The sequence below is a fragment of the Onthophagus taurus genome, chromosome 1 (assembly GCF_036711975.1).
Source record: "Onthophagus taurus isolate NC chromosome 1, IU_Otau_3.0, whole genome shotgun sequence".
Classification (NCBI taxonomy): domain Eukaryota; kingdom Metazoa; phylum Arthropoda; class Insecta; order Coleoptera; family Scarabaeidae; genus Onthophagus; species Onthophagus taurus.
The window spans coordinates 27,495,868-27,508,730 of NC_091966.1; the positions used below are offsets into that span (position 1 = coordinate 27,495,868).

A 12,863-nucleotide genomic window follows, 5' to 3' on the forward strand; every position below is an offset into this window, starting at 1 on the left:
GTAGTAATTAGGGGACCAGAAATCGATCACAATTGATTCGCGGAGAACGAAAAGAAGTTACGTCAAAATAAGCACGGCGACAATACCGGGCGAGATTGATACGAAATGGACGATAAAGAACATCTCGAACGGAATGGAAAGTTGCCGAATGTTTCTTTGCGTCGAACTTGAAGCCTGAGGCACGTCATTAATAAGGATTTGACACCCTTACGGTTCGTTCCGACAATGAATATAAATTAATAAATTAATCCGAATCGAAATCGCAATCGCCGCGGCAACAATTACCCTTTTTAATTTGAATTCGCGTTATTATCTGGTCTCCGGTGTCGGAAAATATCTCGACCGCATCTGCGTTACAAATTGATTGTATTGTTTTAAATAAATTTTAACTCTCACAAGCGCAAGTAACTCCGGTTTAGAACGAAATTTAATTTGCTCACGCGAAGATTTTAATTACAGATAATTTATTTATTATCGGTAGCCAATTTCACGTGTATGTAAAAATTGTAATGACTCATCATCTATTTCCTGCCTATACTATATACTCATATCAGACCATACGAATACGAAGCATTTATATTAATAACGTTAAGTCTATTTTGAAACAAAAATGACTTCAACTTAATTTATTTTTGTAAATCACCATATAAATCCTCCTTCGAATTTTGGATCAGACTCTGAGCTTCTTTGATACAATTTTTGTAATTCAGCTAATATATCGTCCCTCATAATATGCATTGACAATTTCATTGTAGATGATTCGTTGGGTAAAACTTTTAAATGTTGATCGGCGTGTCCCGTTGCTAAACATATTAATCGTGCATATTCTGATTCTAAGAGATCAATAAATTTCTTTGCATTCTCAGACCCAGGGTTCCATATAACCGTATCGGGGCAATTTTCTTTCTCAATTTTCATTTTGTTATTTTCCATCACGTTAGTTAAAATATGTGTACTTCTGGTGTTTTTATATACTCTATCAGTAAACTCATATATTTTCATTATAGGTACACCTTCCGCAAGATTATCTGTTGTTTTATCCCAAAATTCACCTTCCAATCCAACAATTTTAGTGTTTACCATATTTGGAACTTGAATGTACGGATGCATTAAAAGATTAAAGTTTAGCGATTCTTTGTCTTGATTAAAAACGGTAATACTAAGCTTAATTCCGTATTCTTGTAAAATTATTTGGTATTCCGCTTTGAATGAAAAATTCCACATTGATCTACTGTAGTAATCGGCCTCTAAATAAACAATAGCCTCGATGTCTCTATTTTCCAATTTCTTTGGGTGTTGTTTAATCTTCCATTCCATGAGCCTTGCGAATCCGTGATGAGGGCCAAATTGCCACGGCCCATATTGAGGAAATACGATCGGAATTCCTCCACGTATTGCAAGTTTTCCATCTGCAATCGCTTGAGTACTCACAAAGAGTTGTTCGATATTACGAATTCTCCAAGAAGTTATATTTGCACCGTAAAGATTTAATGTACATTGCGTGTAACTACCGCGATCTAAAGTTATGGTTTTTGAAGCGTAGATATCTCCCATTTAATTTAAGGATAATTTGTCATTTGACAGCTGTCTTAAAAAATTTCAAAGAAAAGAAATCACTTCCCATTCGATTTTGTTAATTTAATAATGCCCGCAAATGGCGATTAATTATACATAACCAGTTGTATAGAAGTCATGGCCTGCAGGAAAACCTGCCAGCACCAATAGTAACCGGTTACCTAACTTCGCGCAACCCAAACGATAGGTTAATTACCTGTGGCGTAGCCGTTCCACTCCCAAACACACAATAATTGCGGATTCGAGCAGTAGTGACACATGGTCGGGTTCCTTTGCCGTTAGTTTTTCTCGTAAATCACAGATTTACGGTCGGTAATTAATTTGATATGTAATAAATTTCGATTCCCACGATTTCAGAGCTCGGCTCGAGAACTGTACGATAATTTATCCACATCCTACAATCATAATAAATGAAACCTACTACACATATTTCTTTTCTATTTACATATTTTGAGGATTTCTGCATACAAAGAAGGCAATTATAAAAAAATACCTTAACATATTTAGTCATTTATCAAGTCATTATCAATAATGTGATATTGTTGACATGGATTTGTAAATTATAAAAATCTTCTAAATTTATATTGAATTAAGGTTACTTAAAATTGGGATAGAATATTGTCCTGAGGATACATATAAAATGTATATTTTATATTTTGTAATGTAGAATAAATCTATTGCAAGGTTATATCGTTTTCATGTTTGGTATGTATTCTATGTTCCTAGATATTAATCGTCCGATGGATGCGCTTCGAAATGTTATTTGACCATAATCAAAAGTTTCAAATAGCTCAAAAGTAAGGAAAACCAGTCTCCCAGAAGAGCCAATTAAACGATTGCTATTGTTGTAAATAGTTTCAGAATGATGTTTGCTAATATCGAAATTTTTCAACAACATTAACGACACATTTTGTCAGTCAGGGTCATATCGTATTGAAAAATGAACCAAGTAGAACCAACCAGGCGTCATATAATAACAGTGTAATTAAATTGAGTTTCTGCCAGATATATGTAGAGATGAAAAAGAAGAATATTCGAGTTCCACACTCGATGATTTTATTGATGTTTCATCAAAAGTTGAACAAGAGAAGCTAGATCAACTATTAGCTAGAGCTGTTTATGCTACAGGTACTCCATTTACCATTGTTGAAAATAATCGCTGGCAATCATTTTTCAAACATTTGAGACCATCTTTTAAAATGCCTACACGTTATTTATTATCAAATAAATTACTGGACTCCTAGTATGAAAAAGTTGATGCAGACATTAAAATGAAAATTAGAGAAGCGAATGCTCTTAGCTTACGGTGTGATGGTTGGAGCAATCAAAGGAACGAATGAAACCCCTGTGTTTCATAAAATTTTGACAACAAATATTAGTCGATATACCGCAGAATATATTGCTGAAAAAATCGATGAAATTTTAAGAGAAGTTGGTACTGAAAAATTCTCTGCTGTAGTAACCGGCAATGTCAGTACAATGGTTAAAGCAAGAAATGTACTTCATGAAAAGTACAAACATATTTCTGTTTATGGATACACTGCTCATACGCTAAATTTGTTAATTGGAGACATTTCAAAAATGAAAACCATGTCTCCTACTATGGAAGATGTTAAGGATGTCATCAAAGAAATTAACAATTCCGACGTGTTATTGGCTTCTTTAAAAAAATACAAACTGCAAGAAATGACACCAAACCAGCTATTTCCTTAAAATTACCTCTAACGATAGGGATCAATTATTCATGGTTTAAAAAGTTTTCTTGATACACAATATGCATTAAAAACATTCGCAGTTTGTGAAACAGTTGAAAATATACTCAGTAAACGAGTTGCAAAGTTGATATTGGATGGGGATATTTTTTGGGTAAAAGTTTCAAACTTTTATCACCTAATAAACCCTGTTGTTAAATACATAACCCACCTGGAAGGAGATAAACCAAGGAGCCAAGTAACTGAATGCTTTTTTGAGTTGGAAAGTCATTTTGAAACAGTCCTTTCCTCAAGCCTTTTGTTTAACCAAGAGGAAAGGGACCTAAAAACCTTTTTAGTGAAAAGAAAGCAAATGACAATAAATCCAATCCATCTTGCTGCAAATATTTCTAGATCCAAATTTTAATGGGCTTCATCTTAATAGAGAAGGACAAATACAAGGAACATAGTTTATAAACAATACGGCTACTGTAACAAGCCCAGATGAGTCTGCAGAGGTAATAGCAGAATTGGCCCTTTGTCGATCTAACGAAAGGTTACATCGCGTTGTATGGTGGAAGGGGACTTGTTTTAGGTCGACATTAAGTAAAGTAGCGGTCAAGATACAGAAGCTTACAGAAGAGAAAAGAGCTTCAGCACATACAGCTTTTATTCACAGTGTGAAAAGAAATCAGTTTACGGCTGAACGAACTGGTAAAATAACTTTCATTGCACATTCAAACTTTTTGCAGTAAACAACCTCTTAATATTAACTTTCAAAATTCATCTTATGATTACAATTCAAAAATATATACTTAGTTTCCTTACAGCACTTAAAAATAGTATTGCAAATAAAGCCACAATATCTACATGTAAAGTTGATTAGCAGTTCCTTTTATCATATTTTTGGGTTTATATTTTTGTTCAAGTTGTTTCGAAATGTATATTTGGCAATCAGACTGTTATATCTAGCTTGTTGTGAGCTAATATCAACCTCAATTCTTTCAGTTACATATTCATCTTCATCGCCAGACTCTTAGTATATAAACGTTAATCATTAAATTATCTGCTAATTTTCTTTTCTGGGAATCTTTTATTGCTAAAGTGAAAAAAGTTGTTTTGGTACATACAAAATAATGCAAGCTTTATGCCGCACATCATATGGTGCAGTCAACATCTTAAATTATATCGCTCATATGGAACAGTAAATCAGATTGCATGCTTTATCAGATAACCAAAGGATGCAAAAATGTTGAAACAATCAATTCTGAGAGACTCATCAGAAGAAATCTCTCGAGCAAGGTCGCTTTAATGCGCGACATCGAAATGACTCAAATGTGTGAAAGATCAAGTTTGATAATTGAAAGTAAAAACATACATATCCGAGTCTTGACGGGAAAATTCATCGCAAACCGATTATATGTTTTCTGGTAGAAAGCGAATAAGTGTTGACTGATAATTTCGTTAGATTTTATTGTACGATTTCCACCGTAGCAAAAAAATGGCCAGATTGAAACTTTGTCACGGATCGAAGAACTATCTTCAGCATATTCGCGGAATTATCTAAAGCATAATCAGACTTACAGATTCATTCCATTCATCAAGAATGACCTAGACTTTTCCTTTCTCCAACTCTCAAACTTCACTTTCCTTTGGATTAAGATGTGACTAACCTCTCTTGTGATCATACTACACTCTATTTTCCTCAGGATTAAAATATACACCGTTTTTCCCAAGGTGTAGGTTTTCTATGTTTTTTGGTACTCCATTTCCTTCAGAAATAATGGATCTACTTCAATAAATTATACTTTATCTTCCTCAGAAACAAATTATAGATTTTTCTTGTAATGAAAGAATAGTTTTTTTCTTACGGTGTAGATCTCGATGGTACAGACCCTAGTAGCATTAAGAAGGAATAAATCTTAATGAAGGTTGAAATGTATCGAACTATTTTTAAGATTATTCCTGAAAATAGTCCTTCAGAATTAAGATGTACTTCTTTCTTAATGTGTCGTATCTTTCTTGAAATCAAGATATTTTTCATTTTCATAAATACTTCGGAATAACTCATCCTTAGCATTAGAATATTTACTTAGGGTCAAAACGTACTTACTCAGAATTAATATATACTCTATTTGGAGGATCAAGACAGACTTAATCATTTCTGTATCAGCCTTCGATGTATTCCATCTTCGAGAACTCATAAGTTGACATTACTTACGAATAAAGATCCTGAGGATTAAGCTAAGTGTATGATAATAAACCTTAAAATCGAATTTCTGCTGTTCTTCACCCTGTGTAAGTTTATCCCATATACTCCTGAATCCCTACGATCTACTCCGCTCCATTTCTATTTTCTACTAATGATGCATTGCTCATCACCAACCTCAGGATTAAGTTTTGAAATTCATACTATACTTTATGTTCATTAAGACGGTACATTCCCTTTATTTTATAATATTCAGAATTATGATGTGCTACAGATCTTAGTATTTGCCTAATAACTAAAGAGAACATTTAAGAACCTGTTAGCAGATACCCGGTCCGGCTTCGTGCATTTCGAGTAATAATGTATTGGAGAAATAACAACATAGCGGCTCCCATTTTCAGCAGTATTAATCATAACATTTATTACTGCATATTAAAACTCATCCCAATACGTACCTCGGTGTTTGGATCTCACCTATGTTCTTGTAGTGACTGTTAATTCTTTACACACGTACTTTTTGTTGGACATAGCGATCGTTCTTCCGAAATAGGGAAGTGGAGATAACTTTTTCTAGTTCATCTGTCCTTTTTGGCGATATGTTCAACCAGCTATAAGTAATAGAATTTGTATTACTTATTTGATTATTTCCTCTTTTCTTGTGGTTTCCATCCATCTCTATACTGTGTACATTTTAGATTTGTCTTGTCAATCATCCTTTATCTTTCTCAAGCAACACTACAACGATTCACCCCAATACCCTTTTATCCGTAGTTGATCCTTAGTTGTGTTACACATACACACAGTATGCCTATAGGAGGTATGCTTGCCAATACTTTTTACAACAATTTTTTATATCTATATTCGTACGATATTTATTGGTTATTCTTGGGCATTAAAAAACTGTAAAAATCACAGATTTAGCCATAATTCCGTCGACTAAAAAACATTATTATTAGAAAAACACGTTATGTACGTCAAAGGACGTCACTCACTCAGCGTTCTCAACGTAAAAATTCTTTTAAACGTTCCAATTACTGCAAAGAAACAAAAGGAACAATTCAACTATGTGTCGTAATAATTAAAATTAAAAAGAACTTAAGTCAATCTAAACTACTATATGGTATTGGAAATTGTTTAGGACTGGAGAAGGATGAGAAAGCAAAGAAACATTTTCGTGGTGGAACATACGCAAGTTAAAAAAGTTAAAAACTGTAAACATCACGAAAATCACATGTAGAACATTTCACTTATTAAATCTATTTAAATCCTAAAAAATGTCTAAACGTATGGTTAAAATCTATCAAATCGTTAACTATGGAATCTCTGTCCATTGTTTTACCTAGATGGATAAAGTATTTCTCGTATAAGTCTAGCTCCTTGGACTTTTTTATGTTTTTTAGGAGTTTAACTTTTTTGATACTTGATTTATGTTTTTCTGAAAGAATGCCGAATTGTGTTTCGTGAGGTGTTCTTTTACTCTAGTTTGCAAGTTACGACCTGTTTTACCTATGTATGTAAAATTTAGGGCAGTTTTGACATTCAAGTCTGTAGACACCCCTTAGTTCAGTATGAGGGAATTTGTGTTTGTTATTGGTGATAATTTGATCAAGTTTTAGACCTGTAGAGAAAATTGTTTTTATGAAGTGTAAATTGCAGATTGTGGTGAAAAGAACTTGTTCCTAATAGAGTAACTAGCATAAATTAATTTGTTCAGATAACTATTATAAACGCTGTTAAAAATGCCTTGTATATCCTTTAAGTTAAAATCGTTATTGAAACCTATCTTGACCACTTTTAGAATTTTATTTTATTCGTTTGAGCATTATTGTCGAGAGGTGTTGTTAATTAACCTATTAAACAGAAACCTAAAACTAGCTTGTTTATGTTGTATACAATTGTATGAATATTTGGGAATGATACTATCGGTTAGGTTGGTTTACAGAAAATGTCGAATGTTAGGGTGTTATTAATATTATCTCTAGAAATCACTAAGTCTAAAAAATTAATCTTAAAGTCACTCTCACTCAATCTCTGAGGTAAATTGGAGTTTACTTATGTTGTCAAATATGTTCTTTAGGGCCATCAATTTAGCGTTATTGCCCTCAAAAATAATTATGATATCATCGACGTATCTACCGTAGAATGATATATCTTTATTAATTAAATCATATTTTGAGGAGAAAATTATGTTTTCGTAATGGTTAACATAAATATCCGCAATGATGCCCGATATTGGGAAGCCCATGGGAAGGCCGTCTTTCATTTGAAAGAATTTATTATCGAAAAGGAAAAAGTTGTGTTGACAAGTTAGCTCCACGTGCTTTTATAGTTTTTTAGTCCACGGAAATATGGCTATTAATAAACTGTTCCATTCTGAAGTCAAATTGTAATATGTTCTCATTCTGAAAAAATTCTGATTATTAATTAATTTTATCAACTCATCTACTAGGCATATCTATAAATAGCTTCAGCTTTCTTTCGGAAATTCTCTAATATCCTACCTGTATTCCATGTCCTTTCACAATCGCTTTCCATTTCCATTTCTGTTCTATCTCTGTTGACTTCCTAAGTAATAATTCCTCAATTGTGATTAGCTTCCTTAGATAAGACCACTATAGATTTAACAATCTTTAGCCTTTTTGTTCATTTGACTCATGACAAAATTATTTCTATGCTATTTTTGCTCTTTACAGCCTTTCTTTACTTAGTTGTTTTTATGGCAGTAAAATGGCATGAATGCTCAGGGCGTTATTTCTGTTATCTTTTTTAAATATTATAAAGATATAGATAAGCAAAAGATATAACCGGATTAAAAGAAGGAAAAAAAATGGAAGCTACCGTAAGAAATTTTAACGAAAATAATCCCGTCGCTAAATGCGAATAGATAATTTCGTTATTTAAAAATTAATTTTAAAGTGTACGCGTTAAAAGTGTACGCATTCCAATTTATGGAATGTTAACGCTGGTAATCAGAATTTTGCAGTCATTATTTTTAATTATGTAATTTATTTCTTTCACCCAGTTCTTATCCTGAAGTAGTTCATTTGATGAATAATAATTTAATAATTAACATACTTTTCCTCTGATACACCCTCTCCAGTGAAAGTTCTCCCCTTTAAACTCTCTTTGATATGTTATCTACAATTTTATAGTAACTCCATCCCCTTTCTTGTTTTTAGTTGCAATAATCTTTATGGTACCACTATATGCAAAGCTATTTATCTCTTCCAAAAGTAGATACTTGTTCATATTAAGGAGATTTAGCATTAACAAAACAATTTATATCTATCAACAGATTATGTGAATGTAGATTACTACATAGAAAACTACAAAATCCAAACGATTGTTTTACGTGTAACAACTTTGTATACGTAGCATACACAGTGAATCTTTCAAAATAATCAATTCTCGTGTAGAGTTTGTTTGAAATCTCTCTCTATGGAAATACCTAACGTTGTATAGTGTGGGAAGCGACACATGGCGAACAGTTTGAGTCCATAGCGGCGTTCGGTAAACGGCTATCGTACGGTTGAGAAACGCGCGCAGTTGGAAATGTCCACGTACGTGGACATAGAACGCAAATCCGAAGACATTCAAAGCCATTTTCAATGCATCTCGAAACCGATCGAACGCCTAGATTGCCTCGGGAACTTGTTAACTCATTCCTACGTTACGTCTCCGGCAATCATCTTTGAGCTGGTTTATGCTTTCTCTCCGATAAAATGCGATTTTTTATTATTCACAAAAGACGTAGTTACTTTTATTATAAGGCAAAACAAAGGTTGTTAAGTCGCGGTACGATGAACAGTAATGTTGGACTCGTACGGTTTATAACAAGAACGACGACCAACGGCAAAAAGATTGGAAAATTAAATACGGTAATTACTTGGCGATTACCTATGCGGTTATATAGTGTAGAGAAAAAACGTAATTGATTAAATTGTTGGTTTACAGAAAAATCATGTTACTGTTTGTGTATCGTATAATAGTGCACTTGATGGGCATAAAATTGAATTTAAAATCGATTCGAACTTCACAGTTAATATCTTACATCCATTTGAAAAAGAATAAAACTTTAATGAAGAATTTAGAGATTCAATTAAAAAAAAGCGAAAGTAATAAATTGTGGCTAACAATTAAATTAAAGGTAGTTTGAAACTGCCCGAAAGAATAAAATACCCATTCACCGTGACGTTTACGGTCAATTCATTATTTATGAGAACTTTTACATATATGCTATAAGAATAGGCAATAGAATACCGATTTATTTGGTTAACTGTCCTTCAAGTTTCAAGGATAATAAGTCCTTCGACAACATAGTCTATAGCTTATCTAGAGTTGCGCGCGTTGGCGCTTATATACGAGCTTTAATGAAGTATCAAGCTGACGTGGGCAACTCATATTTGTTATCTATATTGCGCATAGAGTAGATTAAAGAGGCGACGTGAAATCGACCAATTTATAGTATGGAGAAATCGGGCGAATCCCTTCTATTTTTTTTTCTATTGCAGGTGTTCATTAATTAGTCCCATTTTTGGTTTCCGTAAAAGGTCTAAATTACCTAGTCTATAAGATAAGCGAATTTTAGAAAGGTTTCTAAATGAGGTATTGTTTTATCTTATAAAGTGAAAGGTTTTTATTTTTTTATTTTCTTTTCTTATCTTAAGTAATAAAAGTTGAAATCAAGATAAACGTATTGCGTTAGCGTTGCGTTTAGTGTTACGTTAGCTTAATCCCCATTGCAATTAGTGCAGAATCATAAAACGGCACAGGTCCTTAACGAAATGACAAGAAAAAAGTGAACGCGGAAAAACGCTGTCGATAGTCCGAAGAAGGCACTTATCTCGGTCGAAATCTAAAAACGGTTACGGACCGGTAATGAACCGTGCAATTTAAACCGGGAATCGTCTGTCACATAACTGGAATACATATTGTTTATTAATTGAAGTTAAGGCAACTAAACGTCGTCAGGTGAAATAATTTCACCATATCGGTTCCCGATTCAACGGTTAATTAGTGAGCTCTGTAGAATCTCCACCAGTTTAATTAGAAAATCACATCTATATGGGCTCCATTCAACGAACGCCCAACTATTTACACTATTACTATATATTTTTTATCGCTTCCCGGTCAGGAATTCCCCTTTTAAAAATTTATACACCTAATTCGGAACGTTCGCGGCACCTAAACGGTTTGTCATTGCACAGCATCACCATATATCACATTACTTAAAGCTCATAGTTATCATTTTTTCTATCTTCTTACCAAAATCAATAAATTTCTGATATATTCTTATATATTCACTAACATTGAATTATATTTTCCTTCTTTTTTTCTTATGAGTTAAATTTTTTTATTTTCTTGTGGGCGTTTCCATCATGGTTCGGCGTTAATCGTTGTGCTCAACTGTCCGTGAAATTTGAATATCAATTAAAAGTGAGGCACATCGTTACTTTGACGCGTAAAAGTTTTCTTACTCAGCATATTTCGAACCCGCCTCGACTGGTTCTTTCAGTTCGGAAATTTACATCTCTTTCGATATCAATATTTTATGAACTGCTAAAACAAAACTATTTGACTCCTCCTACATATATCTACCGAACTTTGTTGCTACTTCTTCTTTTTAACGTTGCTGGGCAGGTGTCGTTGACTATAAATTAATCTTCGGCCGAGTGCGCGAACATGACAGGCCGAGGAAGTTACGAGTCCATCAAGCCATTACTCGTGTCGCCTAATGCAAAGATAACGTTTCAAAGAGAGGAGGACCAGAGCTACTCGCGTATGACCGTAAACACACGGCCGCTATAATTTACAGTCATTCTTATATTACGTAATTCCGTACAGTACACGTTCTCTTGCTATTTCTCTCTCTTTAAACGTATGTATATTCTACGTGAATATACGTCGACCTCTCTTTCTTTCAGCAATAGCGACAGCTTTGTCTACGATGGACGCATCGGGAGTCATTTATTTTAATAACGTTTGCCATGGACACGTCTCCTGGATGATTTATATCAGGGATTTACATAAGTCGGTTATGATCGTCTACATGCTGTGTTTGATTCGTTTGAAAAAAAATGTCCATACCACGTTTATTTAATGAATTCAAATAAATTTTGTGCTTGATTTAACTTGATTTAATCAAAGAGCCAACATAAGTCCATAGAATCTTTCTCTTTTTTATCTGTCAAATATATCTTATTGTAGTGAAAGTATTATTTCTTTAGTTTCGTCTATACTCAAGGACATATCAATCTCATGTCTGTAATTAGGCTTGAGTATGTAATCATAATCACGTCTTAAGTACCATATCAACTAAAGAGGCACCACCGAAGTAATGATCACGAAAACATATCTGAGTCTCTATTACAATAATCGTTTATTGTAACTGTAAGAAAACCATCCATTTCTTTTGTATTTTAAAATAATAGAAGTGATTTTGCATGAGACTATTTGTTGAAGATGTTGCCATATTTGTTGTTCTCTCATGACGTTCTTAATATTCAGCTGCAAATTCTTCTCCTAACAGGAATAAAATACCTCTCCGTGAAATATTTTCACTTATCTTTTCGTTGTAAAACCTGTGTTTATTAAAAAAATCTGTCGCTGCCAGTAAATAGTTCAATATTCCTCAAAGCCTCTTACCCTATGAATCTGATGCCGATCTCGTTTTGTCTTTTCCCAATACAGAAATATGGAAATTCATTTACAATATGAAGCACAAATATCTGGTTTATTTGATATATATTGGATGAAGCTATATAATCAAATGTGATAGTGCTTGCCTTATAACAGTTTTAACTGTTTCAATAAATAAGTACAATACTTTTGACACTTTATCTTTTCCCAAACATTACTTCTCTCACCTTCTTCTTACCTCTGTCAGGTGCGTACCGATAGAAATCCTTCTCAGGCATGTAACGCAACATATCCGACGGGTAGTAAAATATCCACCGAAAAAAAAACGTAAAATGTTAGAATACCTAATTAACAAAAACATCGCACAAGGTTGGAAGACTAAGGAGGACGAAGTAAGCAAATGAAAAGGACTATGAATCTGGGAACGTGGAAAATTCAGGATATTTCAAAGGAAGTAAATGTAATGGTAAATGAATTAAAGTATCTAAAAGTAGATATAGAAATCTTGAGGGAAATAGAAAAAGGGTAAAGGATCCGAAAGTTGGAGAATATACTATCATTTTACAGTGGCGTCCTAGAGATGGAGAGAGTCAAGCAGGGAGTGTAAACATTCATAACTAATAAATAATGAATCTATTAACACATGGATATAATGTAACTACAATAGCATAATAGTATACGCGGTAAATAAGTAGTCCTCAGTTTTCTAATAGCTAATAAAGATGATTTTTTCGCATAATTAAATAATG

General features: G+C 33.3%; 1 protein-coding gene across 1 annotated transcript; it reads right to left on the minus strand.

The window, feature by feature from the left end:
- Positions 1-409: 409 nt before the first annotated feature.
- Positions 410-2,088, minus strand: LOC111427220 (uncharacterized). The gene is made up of 2 exons (XM_023062241.2): positions 2,021-2,088; positions 410-1,970 (listed from the first exon to the last, which is right to left on the minus strand). The coding sequence occupies exon 2, from the start codon at positions 1,552-1,554 to the stop codon at positions 640-642; it is 915 nt and encodes a 304-aa protein (XP_022918009.2). The 5' UTR covers positions 1,555-1,970; positions 2,021-2,088; the 3' UTR covers positions 410-639.
- Between the last annotated feature and the right edge of the window lie 10,775 nt (positions 2,089-12,863).